The sequence below is a fragment of the Paramormyrops kingsleyae genome, chromosome 10, assembly GCF_048594095.1.
Source record: "Paramormyrops kingsleyae isolate MSU_618 chromosome 10, PKINGS_0.4, whole genome shotgun sequence".
Lineage (NCBI taxonomy): Eukaryota > Metazoa > Chordata > Actinopteri > Osteoglossiformes > Mormyridae > Paramormyrops > Paramormyrops kingsleyae.
The window spans coordinates 23,977,162-23,999,693 of NC_132806.1; the positions used below are offsets into that span (position 1 = coordinate 23,977,162).

The 22,532-nt window shown below is 42.3% G+C and overlaps 1 protein-coding gene across 1 annotated transcript; it reads right to left on the reverse strand.

The window, feature by feature from the left end:
• Positions 1-1,450: 1,450 nt before the first annotated feature.
• On the reverse strand, positions 1,451-22,236 carry LOC111859886 (GRB2-associated-binding protein 3-like). Its single transcript, XM_023843020.2, has 10 exons — positions 21,613-22,236; positions 16,637-16,940; positions 10,744-10,945; positions 9,093-9,535; positions 8,646-8,698; positions 8,172-8,433; positions 6,606-6,696; positions 5,911-5,995; positions 4,787-4,906; positions 1,451-3,651 (listed from the first exon to the last, which is right to left on the reverse strand). The coding sequence occupies exons 1-10, from the start codon at positions 21,682-21,684 to the stop codon at positions 3,535-3,537; spliced, it is 1,749 nt and encodes a 582-aa protein (XP_023698788.2). The 5' UTR covers positions 21,685-22,236; the 3' UTR covers positions 1,451-3,534.
• Between the last annotated feature and the right edge of the window lie 296 nt (positions 22,237-22,532).

The window sequence follows — 22,532 nt, forward strand, 5'->3', positions numbered from 1 at the left end:
CCCATCCCCATAAGGGAAAAAAACAGGTATTTATCACATTATGGAGACATTGTGTCCCCGAAAGGTAAGGTATACACACAACACACGCACACACACACACACACAAAAGAACCACAGCACAATAATTAAGCAGAATTAAAGCATTTACAAGTATTAAGAAGTGTCTGTTGGTAGGCCTTTGAAAGCTGACAGATATACATTTATCCAGTTGTAAAGATTTTTGTAACAAATTCCAGTCATTGGCAGCAGCAGATGGGAATGATAACAGACCAAAGGTGCCATGGTTAGAAGGCATTATTCTAATGTAAGATAGCCATGTATTATCTGTAATGGTGGATGGAAGATTGGTTGATTGGATGGATGGAAGTTGGTTGGGTGGATGAATGGATGGATTTATGGATGGATGAATGTAGATAAGGCTTATTAGCATCTGTAAATGGACTTGGAACGGACTCCAGGATCCTGCCTGTAAACATGAGCAAAATAGACATTGGGAAGATGGATCTTAGTTACTCTGTGCTGTGAATAACATGGTACATAGTCATATAGTACATTATGATATATTATGTAAAATAGTTTCGCAAAGAAGATTTTAATAACATGGGAAATTTCATAAATATATGTAGAGAATTAATTTGAACTATCAATAGTAAAGTTTTTTTTTTTTTTTTTTTTTTTACAGATTTACAGTCTTTCAATTTTAATAGATTTTAATGCATTGGTGTCCACAATGAAAACATCAACTCAGAAGTACATAAAATACAATTTCTACAACATATTTGAATGTTTTTTTTTTTTTTACAATTGCGTGAGTACTGAAATGAAACCTGCGATTAAAATCATGACAGTCTTCCTGCTGGACGTTGCCCTGGATTGTTCCATTTTTGATACATCAGCAACGCTACTTGCTCAAGTTATTGCCAAGTCAGTGCACCTGAGAACGCGCTTTGCAAGCTTAGCTGCACTCAGAATTCATCCGCCTGAAGAACACAGGGAGATCAAAGGAGAGAAGCGGGGCCGGGTTAGACAGCCGAGCTGTTCGTGACTCTGTCTGACAGACAGCTAGTGTATAGTCTATACCACCTAATGTAAAAGCAAGATGAAGAACGGAGTCTGTAACTTCACCAGTCATCATTCTCATTGTTATGTAGCTTGTTTTTCACTACAACTCAGCCATCAATAGAATAGTTTTATTGGAATTCTTTCCCTGAATGATAATAATAATAATAATAATAATATTAAATAAAATGTATTAACTAGGCAACAGCAAAGAATCTCTAACAAAGAATGCTAAGGATTTCATATTAATACCAGATAACAATAATGCCAGCAAATTACCCCTGAGTAAACTTACAAAGTGATTAGTCTCTTTAGTACCTGCAATATCTGATTTTCATCTAGCTAGTACATCCAAGTCACTCAACAGTAAACACCACATTCAATTGAAATGTGAGTTTTCCCAGATGTGCTTTATTGTAGCCCTATAGATAAGATGAATTCACAGTAATTCACAGTAATTATACATTGCCCTTTAGGCTTACCATGATTTGTTCTTTGAGATACTTTAGAAAATGTTAAGCTTCTTTCTTTAAGACACGTATGGTTACCTTTTGAAATACAGCCAACTGTAGCATGAAAAGAGAGCAAAGATAGAAACCAGCCAGCTGTACCACAGGTAGGAACAAACCACACGCACAGTGGGAAAGACTAAAAAGAGACAATTCTTTGGCAACACGGGTTTCCTGCTCTGTTTTTCCTTCTGAAGAGAATAAATAATTTACTTAATCCTATGAGACTAGCTGATTATTTCAACACGCATAGTAACAGGCCAAAGAAGTGAAAAACTGGCGTGCCATCGGATAATATTTTCCTGTCAACAGAAGGCAATTCATTTATTTATAATGTTGGATTTTTCTGTAAATGTATGTGCTAATTGTCTAGCAATAGTGGAGCACACAGTACCTGGTTTCTGAGTGTATCACAGTCTAGAAAAAATAAGAAATTCTCTCCAGCAGCAGCATATTAATTACACATAAAGTACGAGCATTTGCTCTTATATAACAAAATTCTCTTTGTTAAAGTCCCATTGTCAATGAAACAATATTAATGGGTTTAATTGTATTTGAATGGTTATTGAAAAAAAAATGTATTAAGTTTTCTGCAAAATGATAGGGAACTATAGACAGAGTAACATCATCACTCTTAATCTGTAGTATGAAAGTAATTGCATCAAACACAGAATGAGCACAGTTACTCTCAACGTTTTTGAAAGTCCTGAAAGACATTATCATCAGATTTAGCAATTAGACTACAATCAAACATGGAAAAATACTGTACAGTATGTTATCGATGTGTTTTTTCCAGAAATATTTTATGCATTTTAATAGTTTTCTTTTTAGTCCTTGCAGCTCATTTATCATCGTATTTTTTCATGGGTAGCCACACTTAACTAAAGCCTACATTTTGCCATCCTCATTGAAAGCTGTTATCTGCATTGTTGCCTTTCAGTTCTTCCTCACCTCAAATCCCATTAGGACGTCCTTGGTTAATCATGCACTGAGCGAGTAAATAAACTGCCACTATATTTTCCAAGATGCACGCTTTAGGACAGTCCAATGTGAGGAAAATCAGACGCCCGCTTTGCCAAAAACATTTATAGATACTGGCAGCTTTGCATATTAAATGCCTATTTTGAGATACAGCAATTTTCAATGAAGACATTTCATTCTGCTCTCAGTTCTGTGGCAGTAATTTAATCCTAATTGACTTGTTTAATTGATGTTTAGGAACAAAAGCATACTTTCTGGAACTGATTGTATTAAGCTAAAAGAGAAAGAGGATCAGGCCCTTGGGTGTGGAAACTTTAGACTGGCCCTGTGATGGAGGTCATGCTGGTTTTGAACACATATTATATTTCTTTCACTTTATAATTATTCTTTAGGGAAGCGGTGGGCCAGAGCACAGATCATAAGGCAAAGTATATACCTGGATGCCAGGCTATCTTCAAAGTGACAATTTATAACTCATAATTTAGGCATTCATGATTTTAGGAGTTAAACAGCAAAATGGAAATATATCAGTATATATGCACACACTGCTGTCTTGCATTATTTAGAAGTTAGCAGATGTAAGAGAAGCTAAATCTTTAGCTGGAAAAAATGCATAGTAACTGTTACACAATGATCATAGTAGGAAATCATAGTACTGTGATCTAAGATTCATGATTTCAGAGAACAAAAACATGAAAAGTGGCATGACATTCAGTTTGTTTGGTCTTGCGACATATGTATAGCTGAAAACTGGCGAACAAAATTCAATAGAAAACAAATCCCTGTATTAAAACGAAGAAAAGTCCTTGTTTCATTTAAAAAAATACTTGAGGCAGTGTAGGGACATTCATCAGTAAATGGCACCTAATAAAAGGATATTTATCCACCCTTGACAGCTCGATAGTTTTTTTGGTTCCACTGGCTGATGCAGCCCCACGCCGTGACGGATTCTCCTTTGCCATTAATGCTTTCCCAGGATGCTTTGCTATTCTTTGGATTGTCGGAAGTCTTTCCAGTCCATCTTAGTGTTCTGCAAGGCCTGAGTCTTCTTCTTGTCCACCTGCACATAATCCACCCTTTGCTCGTCTGCCAGCAGGGCCTTCTGAAAAAAAAAAAGCACAATTGCGTGTTCTTTAAAGAAGCACACACGTATGTCATCACAATTCCTGACATTCAAACCATTTATAATTATAATAAGGAAAGAGGAGAAGAAAGGAACCAAAATTTCCAGGTAGCCATGTAGCATGTGGTGCACAAGCTTTAGTCGGGGAAAAAATGGTTATACCATTCCTGCCAAGGCATTTTTCTGTGGCAGAGAGAGTGCAGACTGCCAGCTCAAGCTCAACTGCTGAACTGCAAACACCCGTGCCACTTGTTCAGTACATATTTCTAACGCATCTCCAACCTAATTACTCTCTATTCCCTTTGTGAAATGTACCTGCTTATATTAAGAAAGGTGAGGTGCGTGGTGATGTAGCGTCTGCAAGATAAATGCGAATGTAAATAAATGAATGTACTATATTAAATGCAAGTTTCATTTAGTTTTCAAAACTAAACAATAAAATTCCCACTTTACACCACCGGTTTATGCAGGTTGTTTCAAAAGGATCAGCGGGGATTTCTGTCGATTATCAGATGCATCAGAGGGATGCCTTGATTGCTATTCCAAAGTCGACGTGCAAGACTGTTTTTCCTGGAGATACACTTGCTAGCCGACACACCTTTTAAATCTTCTCGTACCTATGAAGTAGATGGGTGCGAATCACCCTTTGTGGTGTCCCTGATGACTACATTTGAGAGGCCTCTCTGAGAGGGCCTTGTGTTATAGACGTAGGAGGTATTGCATAAGTGCCACTGTGGTTGCCTAGATACGGCACAGAAGGGCATGAAAAATGGATTCCTCCAATGTAATTAGGAAAATAGGGACGAGAAACAACACAATTTATCCAGCCTTTTATAACAAAATTAAGAGACATAACACATTCTAAATATATCTTATAAAAATTATTTCTATTTGTTAATTGTGTACTTGGGTGTTTAGCTATTATTGCTTGTTCGTATGTTGAACATGTGAATACATGACTCACTGCTTCAGTCGAGATGTTTTACGCTATTTTGGTGGTTTATATTTGCTTTCTGTAGCATGTCATGCCACTCAAATCAAAGTGTGGAAAGTATGTTCTGTGCAGAGTGCGTAGAGAACAGTGAGAAAAACTCTCGGGATTACATGTGCTGACCTTCTGCACGGGCGACGGCGACGCGGAGTTGAAGTCCAGGGAAAGGTAGTCAAGGTTTGATGTCCTGGGCATATGGGGGGTGGGGCTTCCGCTAGCAGGGAACAGCAGCTGCCTGGGCTCCTGCAGCGACAGAGAGGGGCTCAGCGGATCCACTTGCCGAGCTGTGACGCGTGCAGGGTCCACGTGCCCTTCAGGTACGGGCCTCACTGGGTAGCTAAATGCAGCCTTGTCACGGTACTGCCAGGATAAGCTGCTATCTCAGGGGAAGACCAGGACAGGTCTGTTCCTTTTATAAGCAATTAAATATAGATTAAAATGTATAATAACATAACCTGAACACAAGATGCCATATGAATGCAAAAAGCATTTTTGTTGATCTGAATAATAATAATCCAACCTTCTTCCAACCACCGATCCCAGTCAGAGTCACAGGTAGGCCTGCAGCCTATCCCACGCAGAACAGGCAGTCAGTCCACCACAGGACACATACTGTACGATGGCCAATTTAGAGAAGCCGGCTAGAAAAACCGCATGTCCTTCAAATGCATGAGGTACCCAAAGAAAACCCACGTACACGCAAGGCGAACACCCAAACTTCACGTTAACACAGGGCCGAGATCGAGCTCAAACCATTAAGCCTGGAGATTAGTGGCCACCTAATTAAAAAAAAAAACCCATAATCTAATTTACATTTTAGGCAAAATGGCGTAAGCCTACTCACCGGGCATCAAGTCACATTTACACATCTATGCAAAATAGCCATCTGCTTTGCTGACAGCTCAGGTCTGGCATTTTGACAAGGAAACATATGAGCAGATTGGCTGTTCCATGTTTTCACTAATGTATTCATTGGGTTGTGAAGAGATTTTCCTTTATCGGCTTTAAATAATAAAACGAACACCAGACTGCTCTGAAGGGTCTACCCCAAAAGAATAAAAATGCTAGCGGATTATCAAGCAGGTAGCTATACATCAGGCTGATTAGGCGTCACGTTTACATCATGTGATGCCGATAATGCTTACAACACAGCTATAACGTAGCTATAAAGTTACAATATGGAATGGCAATATCAAAGCGACTCTTCAGCTCAGTGGTTAATTTTAGAAGCAATTAAACTCCATTACCGCTGGAAGACAGTTGCCCTCTCCGTTTGCTGGGTTCCCTCCTGTATTACATCGTCTTTCCAGTGAGAACCAGTTTGTTGAGGGTCTGGGTATAAAAAAGCACACAAGCACACACAGCAGGCTATTAAACGGCAGGAATATCACACAGCAAAAGCGATTCCCCATATTCGACATTTATGAATATCTTAATTTGTTGCCTGGTTCTGCACAGGGATTTGAAGACAGAGACATTTGATGCATAAAGTAATTAAAAGGAGGGTAGCTGAGGTAAAGAGACAGGAAACAAAGCCACTTAGAAATACAGAAGATCTTAAAGCAGGCGTTAGCTAGGGGATGTCCCCCGAGGCACTGAGGTATTTGCCTCGTTTTGGGTCTTGAGCATTGGCTTGATGCGTTCTGCACTGGCTAGCGTGATTTGCTATCATGGCGAGCACGTTGATGATCACGGCTTGTGACACTTGATTATAGCCAAGTGTCGGATTCTATCAAGCGTGGAGCCACAATCCGGGCTAGCTTGATGTATGTGGAAATGCCAGACAACATGCTGAGCTGAGAAAACACCTGCCCCCCCCCCCCCCCCGCTTTGACGGACACCGCCTTTGGCACTCCTCCACCTGGAAATAACCTCAATTACCACTTCTGTGTTTCTCAGAGCCAGCAAGATGGAGAGTTTAGCTGGTAGGTGTTTCACTTACCCTGGTTCCGTCAGCGTCCTCATCAGAGGCAGGTGGAACGGGCATTCTCGGATGGTGGACAGGCCCCGCAGGTCAAGGGGTGGAGGTCTCGCTGGAAACCGAATCAAACCCCAAACAATCCATCAGTCCATCCATTTTCTATACAGTACCTGCTGGTCCTATGCAGGGTTTTGGAGAACAAAGTGTATCCCACAAGCTAGAGGTGCAAGGTAGGGAACCACCAGCCCATTGCAGGGCACAAACACACAAGGAAACACACACGTTGGCGGGCCTACAGTATCTAAATGAAGACCTTCCATTCATTTCCATGGAAAAAAGCCTTATCTCAATCACGGCATAATTCCCACCCAGCCCTAACCTTAACCAAAAGTAATCAAACAAAATACACATTTTCAGCATTTTTACTTTTTTGACTGCAGTCATAGATTTTTTTTTTTTTTTTATAAAATTGAGGTTATCCAAACGGCAACCTGATAAAAAGTCCACAAAAGTAAGTAAGTTAGTTTCAGATTTTATCACACTTTAGGGACATTTTGGTCCCTAAATGTGATCTTTGCAAACCCACACAAACACCATTCTAGCAATTACTATGTATAATACAAATATATGATTGTCTGGCTCATGGATCATTTTGTTTTTCATATTTTCGCTGTTGGAAGGTCCCTTATTTGTGGCACAGTGGCCATGCAGGATTGAGGGTTGGAGTCTCGCCTCCGCAGTGTGTGGAGTTTGCATGTTCCCCCCATGTCACTAGGGTCTCCTACAGTCCAAAGACATGCACACTGGCTAAGTGGTGCCTCTATGTTCCACTTTTCTGCGTACGCTTTCGGTTGTGCACAAGGAGAAGTGACGTAAATGTTTTCATCAGTGGGTTGGCTGCGGATGGCTGCGGTCGTTGTGCATGTAGCACAGATTTATCATTTTTTTTTCATCTGGCGGCAGTCGTGCCCCACTGTGCATGTCGATTACACACGTGCAACATAACTGACGAGGTATTTCCAGCAGGTGGCAGCACCGACTTTCACAGATCAGAAGTCAACGACGAAAGAGTAGAGGAAGAATAGCTCTTTGTTGTTGTAGTAGTTATGGTGATCAGCTGCATGAGGTGGCTTGGAGGTACCCACATATTTAATTTTTCATACTGTCTAGACATTCTGAGGTATAAATTTCCCATTGTGTGTGTGAGCTTGTACCCTACAGCGGAGCTTGTGCTTCCTGGATAATCTCCATCCCCTTCCGTGTCCCTGTCCAAAATAAGCAGTCTGAAGGTAGAGGAAGCTCCCTTATAGATTCCTCTTATTTTTTGCATGATACATTATTTAGAATAATGATGAAGTGTTTAAATAAGGAAACTGAAATCTGACAAGTAATAATTTAGAAAAAAAATACAGTATAAAGTTCCTTCCTTGTGACATTCATAAATCAAATTTCATAAAGCAAAATCTACTCATGTGTGACATTAATAATTGTGTGGGTAAAAACACCGGAAGTGTTTTACGTGTGCATTAATAAATATTCAGACACGCATTTTTCTGCTTTGCACATCCAAAGCTTTGTCATCCTCACCTCTTCTGCGAGGCTTCAGATCACGGTTCACCGGAGGAGGCTCCATGTCATTGGGCAGCACTTGAAAGTTGGGCGTGGCCTGGAGATTCTCTGCTTTATTATTGGACAGGAGGTATTTAATTGACAAAGGGCTCATGGGGATATACCCATCGGGGGAGTGCTCTGAAACAGTGGCAGGTGGCGAAGTCCCAGAATTCATTGGGACGTAAGAGTCATCACAACAGTCTGTCGAATTCGAGTTGGACATGGTTGTCAGATGAGGCTGAAAAGAGAGTAAACATGCTTGCTGGTTTTTCTTGATTATATGACACCAACACAATCCTTTTTTTAATTAAATACCGTTAAAGGAATTTGCATTATTTTAATTCATTTTTCATTTGAGTTTTAATTATAAAGATTTTTTTTTCATTTAGCACCCCTCTTTTTCAAAGAAAAAAATCTTTATTTTTACTAACAAAGGGAATTATATCTTACCAAATTAAGACTGAGTCGTTTGTTCCAGCGTCTTTCAGACTTCGTATCAAATTCTACAAAAGAAAGCCATGACATCAAGCATGACTTCGCACACAGCAGAGGACGATGGAGTTACGTACTGTAGCAGTCCGTAAAGCGTGAAGCAAAATAGCTACTGGCATGGAAGATAGCTGTAAAGCATGAGGGAGTATACTCTTTAGTATACTCTTTAATATACTCTTTTAATATACTCTTTAGTATACTCTTTAGGACAAGCGATTTTATCAAAAGTTATGCCATTCACACCATAAAGCAAGAACAGCAACTCCTGATTTAAAAGAAAATGCGGATCTTTTCTAAGCTGGTTAGCTTGAAATGAATAGTGTTTGTTTAAAGAGTTTCTATAGAGCTCTGAGACTTGCAAGTGGGCCAGAACACAGATTCTGTCGTTCGCTAGGTATGCTATACCTCTCCGAATGTGATCAAGGCCTGGCAGGGAAATTCTCCGCGGAATGGGAGCAGGACGCACAGAGAACGGCCCCTCAGTACTCCGGAGCGCCACGTAGTGGACTGCCTCGTCCCCGCAGCGCTCCGAGAAGCGGCTGGGCTTGGGGGGACGGGGGGGAGGCGTGTGACCGTCCATTGTTCCCCCCGGGGGCAGGGAAGACGGCGGCTTGTCGAACTGAAAAACATCTGAAGCCGGCGAGGAGGTGGCAGAGGCGTGACGATCGAGCGTCCTGCACAGAGGGGTGGAGCAGCAGGAGGTGCTGAGGCTCAGCTCCAGGGGTCTCCCAGAGCTGAAGGGGGAGAGGATCTGACTGGCGCTGAGGGGCGAGAAGAAGACGTCCTCAAAGGCGTTGTCGGACGAGTTCTGCTCCAGGGATCTCTCGGAGTTTGAACAGCTGTTAAAACTAAAAAAGAAAATAAATTAATTTAAAAAAAAAAAAACATCAGAGTCATGCATCTCTGTACAGGCAGTTAGGAGTGAGCACAGCAAATTTGCCTGAGCCTGCAATTCAGATGATCTTTAAAAAATGTTTAAATCAAAGAAAACTAACGTTCACAACCCAGTAAGCACCTTTCCCCGATTCTGCACACTGTTCATAGGACTCACTTGTTATGTATTTCCCGTGTAATCATTTAAGCACCATTCCACTTAGCAGTTCCCTGTGAGGTACTGTGAGTTTGTCTCCATAGTGAACATACCTGTAAGGGTCCTTCAGAATTTTTCTTTGCTTGTACTGTCTACATGTGCCACCATAGTGTCTAATGTCTTAAAGGGGCCATGTTGCGCAGATGACATCACCGGGGTACTCGTGCTTGTATCTTCTGCGCAGTGATATGACTGGTGTGTGGAGATCAGTAGAAGAAAATTGTTCCTGCATTAAACCGCTCCCTACAAAGTCTATAGATTATTTTGAGTACCGAGGTCATAATTTCTGGTAACAGACATTGCTGTTGAATTTTTGGTGCTTTAATTACCACAGAAATAATCCCATTCAGTCCTATTATATATGAGAAAAGACTAACATTTCTACGGCCGATATCTCTGAAACTAGGCAACTCAACCCAACAGAGCAACCTAGATGGATAGACAGCACTAAAGCCCCTCTAAATATATGTCTATTTTTTCGTTTTGGGGTGAACTCCCCAATGAACTCAATTTCTGGATTATGATTTTGGTACGGCTCTGGCCCCTGATGCATTTTGATGAATTGTCCAAGTTAACGACGGCTTTTTGTGAATAAACAACCATGGATCGCACTGCACATGTGTCAGCATGATTGCTTACGATTGCATTACCATGGAAGAACACAATAAAGTGGAACTTCTCCAAAACTGTACAGATGGACATGTAAAAATACGATTTAAGCGATGCTCTGCCATTCTGCGTCTTTTATATCCCCCCCCCCCATCCTTGGAAAAGCATCTACTTTAATTTGTCTTCGGCACACGTAGCCAACCCAGCTGCAGTGAAAATAGAATTGATCTGATTGAAAAAAATAAATAAATAAATTGGGAGGTGGGGGTAGCATAGACTGTTAACCGGGCAGGGGTGGGGGTGGGACCGGTCGCTGAACACAACTACCCCCAGGAGGGAGGGGGCCCGGCGACTCGCCTGTTAACTTTAACCCTGCCGGTCTCACACTGCGACAGGACGAGGTAATCTGGCGGCAAGCTGGACTCGGACTCGCTGCGGCTGTCCTCCGTCGCGCTGGCGTCGGCAGTGAGGTCGTGGCTGGCGGCGCGGGACACACGGGCGGAGTCGGGGGGTGACGGCTGGGGGGACGACGGGGCGTGAGAGAAGATGTGTGCAGACTCTGCGGAAGACAAATCAAGAGACACAGACAATGACCATGAATAGCATCTTGATGACTAGCCGACATTTCTCAAGAACAGAAAAGATCGAGTTCAAAGGTTAATCAGTTGTATTACCTATCATTAATTTAACTAGGTTTCGTAGAACATTATTAGCAAAGTATGACCAATAAGTTGAGAAACATTTGTAGTGAACATATGGTGTTGCCTTCCTTGAATGAAGTTCTCTACACCATCCACCAGAGGGCGCATGTCTGAGTCACTAAAGCAGGCAGGTGCTTATTTTGGGGTATATCTGAAAGAGTCTTTAGCTTTTATAAAAAGGTCTGGATATCACAGCTAATGAGATTAAGCCCCCACTCTCTGCGTAAACACTGTTTGTATGTTTCCTCAAATGTAGGCTCGGTAAACAGGCTATTTACGGGAACTGTTTGATAAATGTTGACACGCTCAACCTTTATCAGCTTCAAAAACAAAAAAACAAAATACGGAGTGAGGTCCTGCCAGAAGATTGCAAAATGAATCACACTGCCTACACATAACAGCCTACAGGGTGTCATGGCGGCTCAGCGGACAGCAGTGCTGCTTCACACCTCCAGGATTGGAGATGCATGGATAAATACATACACATCTGTACTGTTAGTAAGTCGGCGGGGCTTATTTCAAGCAGCGTAAGAGCGGCTATTTAAAAACCGCTAAGCTAAATGTTGCAAATTCAAGTTTAACTGGCCATTTGCTCTGCAAATTCCAGAACAAAACTGTATCTGCAACTCACTATATTTAAAAGCACTTACTATAATTTCAACACGAAACATTTACAGAGATCACTGTTTTCCACATTATCTTTCTGTCTTTCTTTTTCTTAAAAAAACATATCTACATCCAAAACTGCAGGGGATGGCAAAATGATACAGGCAAGCGGATCACAGAGTTAACAAGGTGAGGACAGATCTGGTGTCCGCAGTGTGCGGTACTCATTCCCGTAGTTGAAGGAAAACTGAAGCATGACGTGATTTAATACTTTGCTGACTTTGTTTCCGGTGATGTCAACTGTGCCTCCCACTCCAGCAAAGACTCTGATGTGGTTTCACAGGGCCGGTTATGGCGAGAGACGGAGGTAACCTACAGTAACAGTGTGCCTCGCCTGGGGTCTCCTAAATGTCATTAAAAATACTTGCACACTAGTATTGAAAATGTCCATTTTACCGTAAGTACTGGACCTACTTCCTGCTTCAGTTATAATGACTGATATCTGTGGCTTTTTTTCTCCCTCGGAAGACTTTGCCTTTCTCTGATCCTGACCGAAAATAGCATCGGTCATATGACTTCTTATCACATGACACAAAATGTTGCAAAAGTGCTGGAAAAGTAGTTCACACCATTGGAACCCCCCCCCCCCCCCTCCCCGATAAAATTTGAAAAATGCATTTACTGGGTAGTTCTCACCTCGAACTTAGTGCTGCATTATTTAGATTATGCTTGCAGTTCAATGAATATTAAGCTCACATGTTTAGTGTTTTTTTCTTCTGTAAAAACAAGTGGGAAGCATTGCATAATAATGTACTTGCTTATTTTCATATCGGTGTAACACATCCATCTTCTAGCTGCATGTGCTGGTAGGGTCACAGAAGGGTTTGGAGCGTAACCCACACATCTACAGATACCATCCTACCCCAAGAATGAATCATACCATATAAAAGAAATTATAAGAATGAAACCTTCAACATATAACGAGTTTAACATGGGATGGTGTGGATTAGGCTTTGTGGCCAAATCCGAAAGGAATCCCATGACCGGCAGAGTGATGATCTCACTACTGGGCCTTTGACCAAGGCCCTGTACCCCAAAGACACCGGCAGGAGTGTCGCAAAAACAGCTGACCCTACGTTTCACTCTCACCTGTATATGTGAGTCATGGTATGGCCTTGTACCAATGGCAAATAAAAACATCGTCACTGTAATATACATGCCCATTTTCATAAAATTACTACATACATAATATATGCCCAAACATGTAATGAATAATATCACCTATAAATTCTGGAGGAAAGGTAAACGCTGATTTCTTACGTGTATTAATACTGTCAGCTTTCGTTTTCGACACGGACAGATCCCATTTTGAGCCAGGGCTACGCACTGAAACAAAATCACAGCGGACCCGCTCATTAATGTTTCATGGCTTTAATGCGCGATGGTTAGATTACAGAGAGCGCACTCGGCTTGGCTGGGGGGCGTCCGCAGGGAGGCCCTGTCACGCGCGTTCACCCCTCGTCCGCAGGGAGGCCCTGTCACGCGCGTTCACCCCTCGTCCGCAGGGAGGCCCTCTCACGCGCGTTCACCCCTCGTCCGCAGGGAGGCCCTGTCACGCGCGTTCACCCCTCGTCCGCAGGGAGGCCCTGTCACGCGCGTTCACCCCTCGTCCGCAGGGAGGCCCTGTCACGCGCGTTCACCCCTCGTCCGCAGGGAGGCCCTGTCACGCGCGTTCACCCCTCGTCCGCAGGGAGGCCCTGTCACGCGCGTTCACCCCTCGTCCGCAGGGAGGCCCTGTCACGCGCGTTCACCCCTCGTCCGCAGGGAGGCCCTGTCACGCGCGTTCACCCCTCGTCCGCAGGGAGGCCCTGTCACGCGCGTTCACCCCTCATCCGCAGGGAGGCCCTCTCACGCGCGTTCACCCCTCATCCTCAGCCTGTCCCGCGCGCGTCCGCTTACTGTCCTCCAATCAGTAGTGCAGGGGATTTTTAATGGGTTCGGGTTTCACTGCAGCTGGTGGGATGAGTGCTTTTTATCTGAGTGCTGCAGGAAGGGTGACTGCGAGAGAGGCGATGACTAGACTACAAAGAAGATCAGAATTCGAGTCTAAGCATCTATGACGATACGATGAAGTTTACATGCAATCTGACAAAAACAAAATTATTGTTTGTATATGCCAGGGCGCCATTAGTATTATTAATACTAAACTACTGAAATAAACAAAATCAAGACCTAATGTGAATAAATTCACTGTATAGTTATGTTAGACTGTTAAAAAAATAAATAAAAGATGTTAATATTGTAGCGGCAATGAGATGGCATTCATTAGCATTTCCCAGCATGCTCGAGAGCGGTGTATATAGCCTCTGGGTGTATTTCATGTTGTAAATACTTGTGCTGTGTCTCCGGTGTATGTAAGTGTGTTTACCTGTGTGTGCCCTGATCTTTGCTAGTTACTTGCGTGTTTTCTTGCCCTCTGTAAATAGTTACCATGTGCGTGCCTTAAAGTCCAGCATCTGACCACATTCTTTGTGGTAGGAAGTGGTTATTTGCGTGCGGTCCTATTAAAAATGCCCAATCAAAGAATCGACCTCTTTGGAACTGTCTTGCTTCCTCTTGTTCTTACCGTTATGATGCTTGGGTCTGCTAAACACTACAAACTGAACATACAGCGGACAGAAAGAGAAATGATTTGTTACTGGGGCTGTACCCTCAAGGGTTTGCCAACTGTACCTCAGTTATAGATAAATGTACCTAAGGTACAGAAATGGTCTTGGAGGAATATTTTTGTACCATTGAGGGTACATTAATGTTGTTTGTACCTTGGGGTACAAAACTGTACCAGGGCCAGTTTATTAGCAACTGAATACTTACTGCATGTGGGTAGGGCCAACACTTGCTGTCTGACTAAGCACTAAAGTGGCTACGATGCTATTTTGAATGTGGTGAGATTGCTGGTGCCAGAAATGGTGGTTCCAGGATCACAAAGACGGCAATACAGCTTCTAGTTCGTGGCGAATGGTGTAATGAACAGAAACTAGCCATGGGCAGCTCTGTGGCCAAAATACACCGTCTTAATTAGAGAGGTCAGAGGAGAACAGCCAGACTTTTTAAATCTCTCTCTATACACACGCAGCAAACTGGGTACATTTTCAATGGGGGGTTCCCTGTCTTCTCACAACCTGCAGGCCATTCAACACCTGCTCTCAATTCAAAAGCCTCATTTAAACGCTGCCTGACGAAATCACTACACCCATTCTTACATTATGTAAATATTTGCCACCAGCACTTTTCAAAGTTCATGTCGTAATGCGAGCGCATGCAGTGCTCCATGCGTTAAAGATAAGACGCATCGCTGCAGCATTCGCGTGCTCCATCGCTAACTGCAGCGACAAGTAAAAGGGTGGTTTTGCAGTAATTATGCAAAATGTCAAAAATTGCTGGAGCGGTTTCTCTCGTTCAGCTGTGGTTACTCAATCGACACGTGCTTCAGCAGCTCCGCCATCTTATACCACATTTATCTTTCTGACAGGAAAGTCTTCGTCGTCACTTGAATGAGGTCCCTACCCATGCTAAATCGCAACTTTCTGTGGCTGAGGGCAGCTAAGGACAGAGACTTGCGATCTGAAGCTTGCTGTTGTAAGGTCTCATAGATGTAGATGCTGTGTTGTTACGCCGCTACCCTCAGATTCTGATCCTAAATCAATCCAGCAAAGTAGCTAGAGTGCAGATAAGCGGCAGGTAACTTTAGGTGCTTGAGCTGCATACATCGGATTATCAAGCAAGGATAACTTAACTAAATTTGCTTTGGATAATTTGCTTAAGATGCACCTTTTTAAAATTGCTTAAAGTTAGGGTTATAATTATGTGGCCTAACAGTCTGCCAGTTAGTAAAGGCCTTAAGTATTTGTGCTTCAACTCACACCCCTGTCGTTGAATATATATTTGAATATTTATCCATCCTTCTATCCAGACATCCTTGCTGGTGGGTAGGTGGGGGGGTGAGCTGTGTAATTTGAATATCTGCTGGTTAACTGCTGGAGAACTTTCTATATCTCCCATCATCTCCATTCCCCCACCTTGATAGGTCTCCCTGGCGCACTGCAGCAGTCAGCAAGCCGCTAGGAAGACGATCCCCGTTCGTGCAGGTTTACGCTTCCTGTTCACTGGCCTTTAGAAAACATACTGTGCTGCTGTCAGGTGGCCAAGGTCTTAAAAAATATATAGCAATATATATATATATGGAAACTATACATACATCAGTGATACATAAAATGGATTTTGTTTTTTTTTTTGCTGCTCAGAGGAGGAGCTGTAAGGCAGTTGGTAAGATGATTACTGCTTTTATGTTGCCGTTGTTAAGTACATCCGGGCTAATTTATTGGGAACTTAAAGCAACTGAAATTTTAAATTAAAACACACTGTAAATGACGCTGGGTAAAACCTTATGACTGATTAGAAACTGGATACAACACGTGCTCTCAGCGGGACGCCAATCAAGGCGCGTCTTTGGACTGTGCAGGAAGCCATACAGAACACGAAACATGACAGAGCGGCAGCGGGATTCGAACCCCCACCCCTAGAGGTGTAAGACACAGCCCACAGTGGCACCCCTCCTGCAACATCCTCCCCTTAAAAACTTAAGAACCTTTTATGATTCACAATAGGGTGCTGTAAAATAATATTAAACCTTAAACTGTCAAGTGCTCTTAATGCCTCGAGGCACAGAAGTCATTTGGTTTATGGAGCAAATGTATAAGAGCACATGGAGTAAAATTGATTAAGTATCACAGCCCTTTTAAGCTGGATGCTCAGCTAATTAATGTTTTATCATTTTGCCCTAGGGCTTCCCATGACCCCTCCCAGCCTGAATGGACCCAATTCTCAGAAGTTCTCTCCTGAATGCATAAATTATGTAAATGATGTCACATAGCTCCTCCCACCTCTTTCATCATTCAACGGACTGAAGTGGCATATCTGACTGATGTGGGACACCCAGCAGTTCATCTCCTCCTCCGTCTTGGCCACCAGGTAGTAGACGCGGGTCAGGGTCTTCACCACAAAGAGGGGCTGGTTCTGGAACTCGCGCTTGACTAGCTGAACGTTGGACTCCATCTGCACCTTGCACTCCCGCAGGTCGATCGAGCGTATGGGCTTCTTGGAGCTCTTGCTGCGGTAATACTCGAGCACGTCTGGATTGCCGCTCATGCGGCCTCTACGTAGGACGAACCAGCGCCTCCTCCAGGCCTGCGGGAAAGCGGTTTACAGAATTATTAAATCTTCAAATAACAATAAAAATAATTCTCCATGTGTGCTTTTCTCATGAGACATGTGGAATAACACCTATGTTAACTTCTTTCTAGAGGTCCCACAAGGGAATACAAGAGACATTTTCTTGTAAATTTAGCGGAAATATTCTCCGGTGTATATTATAGTCCTGCAAGCATCATACCACAATATCACTGGTTTACCATTACAATACAGCCTTATATGGATTCGACATACGCAGACGCAGAAAAACATGTGATGTGTTGCTAGGAGATCATTTGTATTCATTTTGAACATTGGTAATGCCAAGGGAACCACCACGTCTCTCACAGAGTATGCTGTTAAAATCTTTGGTGGCCTGTCTTTTTTTCTGGGGAACTAGTCAACATTTCCCATAAGGGCTGAAAAGAGGAAGCTTTTTCTTCATAACTGAGGTTTTGGCTGGAACAAAAGATCATTTGTCATTTCTGGAAATGCTAAAGCAGAAAAGAAAAAATGCACTACTCCCAAACATGATTCAGATCTGTAATAACACACGACACCAGAATGCAGGCCCTTAAGATATAAGGTATATATAGCACATTATACGTCACATAATAATAATTTTATTTTTATAATTACTGTATTGTATAATTTCCCAAATGCTTCCCCCGCAAATACAAGATTACATAACTCACTTCATTGTACTCTGCTGCATTTTACTTGTTTCTGTTTATTTATATCTTGTATCCAGTCTCCTGCACTGTAGCTGCACATTCATAACTTAAGTGGAACTGAATTAAGAAAAGGCAGAACAAAAACTGCTACAGACAGTCAAGCCAGGACCGATAAAGCCTTTTTGCAGCGAATATCTCAAAGAGAATGTGTTAGAGACAGGGCACAGTAAATGAACACCGGCTCAAAAGTGAGATAAACACCTTTGAAACGGCTCTGGAAATTCTGTCAATTCAGGTCCTGCTTGGAAGGGGCAATTTCAAACTTCCTTTTTTCAAGACAGGTGTTGACTGTTTCAACCAAACCGACATAAACACTGTCTGATTTCCGCAGTTTTCCTGCGTCTGTCTGGAAGCGACTCTCAACGCAAGCCATAACATGCTACTTAGTATTTATTTATAATTTACACATCAGCTAACCTTTTCAAGCTTTTATTGGTGACGTTACGTCATCTGACCAAAATGAACAGGAGCAGAAGCAGGTTATTAATAACAGTGGGTGCTTTAGGCCCAGGATAAGCTTTCTGTGCGATGACAGCGTTTGCAGCTGGAAATGAAAATCAGTCCCCCGAGAAACTTGACGTTTTCGTAAGATAGTAGCAAACTAAAAGTGAAACAAAAATGCATAATAAACACAAACGGCTGTTGTAGTAACAGAAGTCGTAGTAGTAGAACTTGTATTATTGTTGTGATGGAAAAATTGAATGATTTACGCTGCATACATGTCTGTACACTAACCCTAACCCACTCTAGATCTTTCGGTGATGTCTGTAAACTAGTCACAGTTTTCACAAGCACAATGGCATTTTTTCATGTTTCTATTTTACTTGCTTAAAGCCTTCGTTTTACGTTCATGGCCAGACGCAGGTGTGTGCATGTGAGAAGAATCAAACACGAGTGTGAATCCCACAGCCTCTTCTTCTGAACCACACTACGTGTGACGAGGGCATGGCCGCCAGACTCAAAACAAAACAAATTCAGCAAGTGACAGAAATGTCCTTGAGCCCACACATTTTCAAATTTTTTTTGTTTTGTTTTTTTGGATGGCTTATTTTAAACTTCATGACCTTGGCAGTTTTTTTTTTCATATTAGGACGTTACTTGTTATCTTCAGTAAGATGATATTGGGGGGAATGAAGGCTCTCTTAAAAAGAGCTAAAAAAAAAACGTTCTAGGACACTTCATGAACATTAAATGTTTGTGTCGTTTGATCTAACAAAAAAATATGACTACTTTATAATGCTTTAATTCAGATTTTTTTCCCGCTACCTTAGTCTTTTCATCAGAGTAAGAAATGGCAGTTTTGATGCAACAGTATTGGTTTGATGTGGCTGGGGCTTAGATTTCAACGCTACTTCTGGGTTTTTCCCCTAAACCGTGGTTTGCTATGCAAACAACAGAAGATACATTTCCTTTGTACTCTTACATGTATACATCTCCTTATTAATGGGTAATAATTACACAGTGTTGGTGTATTAAGCAGTGTGGTTCCGTACTGGTTATAAAAACATGGATAGATGGAGGGATGGTGTATTCAGGCTTGGGAAAATGTAGCCCTAAAATATGCAAAGGAATTACTCAAATGCCAAAATGTGCTAAATATGTTCAATTGCTTCAAAAATGATAAATACATTATACAATTAAAAATACAATAAAACAAGGAAACGGCAACAGGGCAATACAAATAATATATTGAGAATTATATTAATTTCAGAAATATACATGTAGGCACAATGTACATCGTTATAATTCTGCGTCCAGCAAGACCAAAAACCGAGACTGTAACAGCCTTTCAAAGGAAACATAAAGCAGATTAGAGTCCATTTCTAAAAGAAGGACCGCCATCAGCACCTAGCTGTTTTGGCAATTATACAATATTTTAGTGCATCATAGAATATATGCTGTTTACAAGAGACACTTCAGATAAATACTAAAATAATTATCACATGGTACAAGATATGCTATACTGTGTATGTTTAAAGTAGATCACTTGATTTTACAATACTGTACAACAGAAATAGTTTAATTTGATTTATAATAAAGGATGTGAGTGATATTTGAAATAGGCCTACTTAAGTTGTGAACCAGGTCCTTACATAAACACGGCTATTGTCTGCAAAACTCTATCTTTGCCCAACAAGCCTTCAAGCATCAATAGGGGTTGCTCTGTACCTCTGACATCCAAACCGTCCACACAGCTGACAGGTTCTTCTGTAACTGTACACATTTGCTTACTGTGTGCATGTTAATGAACCTACTAAGTGAAAAAGATACACTGAGGGAATTTATTGACTGGCTGACTGACTGACATTTACGGAAATGCAGCACGGTGGCGACAGCGATACAATCTGAAGATGCAGAAATAGGTAAATGGTCACCGACTATAATGCAGAAATGCATGGCGGTGAGTGCAGGGATGCCAGCGTTGGCACAGAGTGGGTGTGCCACGCCAGGCAGTCGGACGTCGGTCTTCTATGGTAACAAATAAAGCTGCATTGAGACAGTGACTGGGCTCAGTGGCAGTGTGAGGGATCAGGATATCATTCACGTCCCTCTAGCCGTTTCAGCGTTCCTGCTGCTACATTCCTGTCGATATGCAGAGAGTTTTATCCACTATATACTATAAAGCTGGAATCTCAAGCCTGTTTCTATTTTATTAATTATGGTTCAGGCTCCCAGGTTATCACTTTTGCTGGGGGGGGGGGGGAGAGACTTGGTCCAGTTAGTACCTATTGCATTCTTAGGATCTGGCCCAGTAATTCCTACAGTATATGGGAGAGTGTTATTGTACCATCGTGCTCCACCCATCCTGGCAAACCTCCTACCAAGTGCCAACACAGAAAAGCCCAAAGCTTCCTGTTGTCTGGGACATCCTTCTTCTAGCCACAAAGAAACTTGACCCCCACCCCTGCCCCTGCCCCCACCGCCCCATATGCTCCACCAAAAATAATTCTGAGTGGAATTTCCTATGCAACTTTAAGTACACAATACTGAACAAGTGCCCCCCCCCCCCGTCACCTAGCCCAACCGACCCCCCCACCCCCACCCCCTGCTACTGGAGTGGTTTTCCTCTAACTGCACTATCTAAAGAAGAAGGGGGGAAAAATAACGGCCATCACTTAGTCTGAACATTCTGAGCAGCCTGGCCTTTGATATAGCTTCCTATGTTTTGCAATTCACACCCAAATTTCACAGAATCAGAAAGAGACAGTTGAGCCCAATGCAGCAGCGCAAAGAGTGCAACTCTCAAACACACCAGACACATAAGAAATGTTCACCTCAGTTTCAGAATTAAACCTGCTTCATTTTTCTAGGATGTCTTTCAGTTTAATCTCCCCAGCAAGTAATTAAATTCTCTTTCTAGAGTTCAAGCACACTTTATTTACAAAAAAAGAATGTTGGTAAATGGCAACTAAGGAGCTCAATGGGCTTGAAATTGACATTGATGCAAATATAACAAAACAGTCTTAAATTGTCAACCAAATACAGGACAGAATAATAAATTAATTGAAAATGCACACAGAATATAAACACCAAGTTCACTCAAAATGACAATCGCAATGTGGAAATAGAAACGTCTGACATTTCTAGACGTGTGTATATGTGTATGTGTGTGTGTGTGCCTTTATGTGTGTGTGTGTGTGTGTGCCTGTATCACAGTTGCTACAGCATTTAAGTGGAAGATATTTAGACTGCCTGAGAGCACGTTGTACCCAAAATAAAAAAACACTACGCATGAATGCCCAGGACTGCACAATCGTTTAAAAGAGAAAGTGACTCCTCTTACTACAAGCATGGCAGTGATGTACTGTTGATGACCGGGCGGTCTGCACACATTTGGTGCAGTAACTAGTACAACAACAGCCGATCAGAAAGCATCCCAAGGACCCATCACGGATATCCCCTACCCACGCATCCCTCCTCATTTCGGTACTCACATATCTCTTTAATTTCTTCTCGGGAGGGGATTTGATGAGCCAGCCCGTGAAGACCACATCCTCTGCACTCATCTTATCGACTGAGCGCCGGGCTGAGGCAATCCGGTGCGTGACCTGTATCGCTGGTAATTTCGATGCCGTGTAAAAACCGAGTAGCACCAGTCGAATTTCTGCGCTCCCCAGCACTGGTAGTACCAAAGGAGGAAGTCAAGCCATTGATCACGCTGAAAAAAAGAAACAGACTAAGCTACAGAGAGAGGAGAGAGAGCGAGAGGGAGGAGAGAGAGAAAACGAGACCCACACCCACTAGTGAAAAGACAATACACTTGCTCAGCAAAGCACATGATCAGGATATTTTACAAACACAGCAGCAGACATGTGGAAAACGCCGAGAGACATCTGTCAGTGGAGGCTGGGTCATGTGACCGGCGCGAGCTGAAATTGTCGCTGGGGCTCCGCGTGCGTGCGGGGACATGCTTGTGACAGACAAAGGGAAACTATTGCCAGCAGGAACCGTTATTGTGAGGGTCAAATAAAAAAGAAGGAAACGGCAACAGGGCAATCAACATTTCAGAGAAGTAGCTGGTAGAGGTCAGTTTATGGTGGTTTATTCGGGGTCGAGAAATCACGAGATCCATTGCCCAAGTGAAAGCAGACCGGTTACTAGATTATGTGACAGAGTAATGACATACTATACTTGTATCATACTGAAATTATGGTCTTCCTTGTGTGCTGTTTCTATTTATTTTTGTTGCACATTTATAATACCTGATCCCCATTTTATTTTAGCGACATGGTTCATGAAAAAAGCTGTTCAGTTTTAATTTAAATTGCACGGTTCACAAAGGAATTCTGGGAGTGCTGTTTATTATTTCAGTCCACATCTATTTCAAAATATGATGACTCCTAGTGAAATGTGA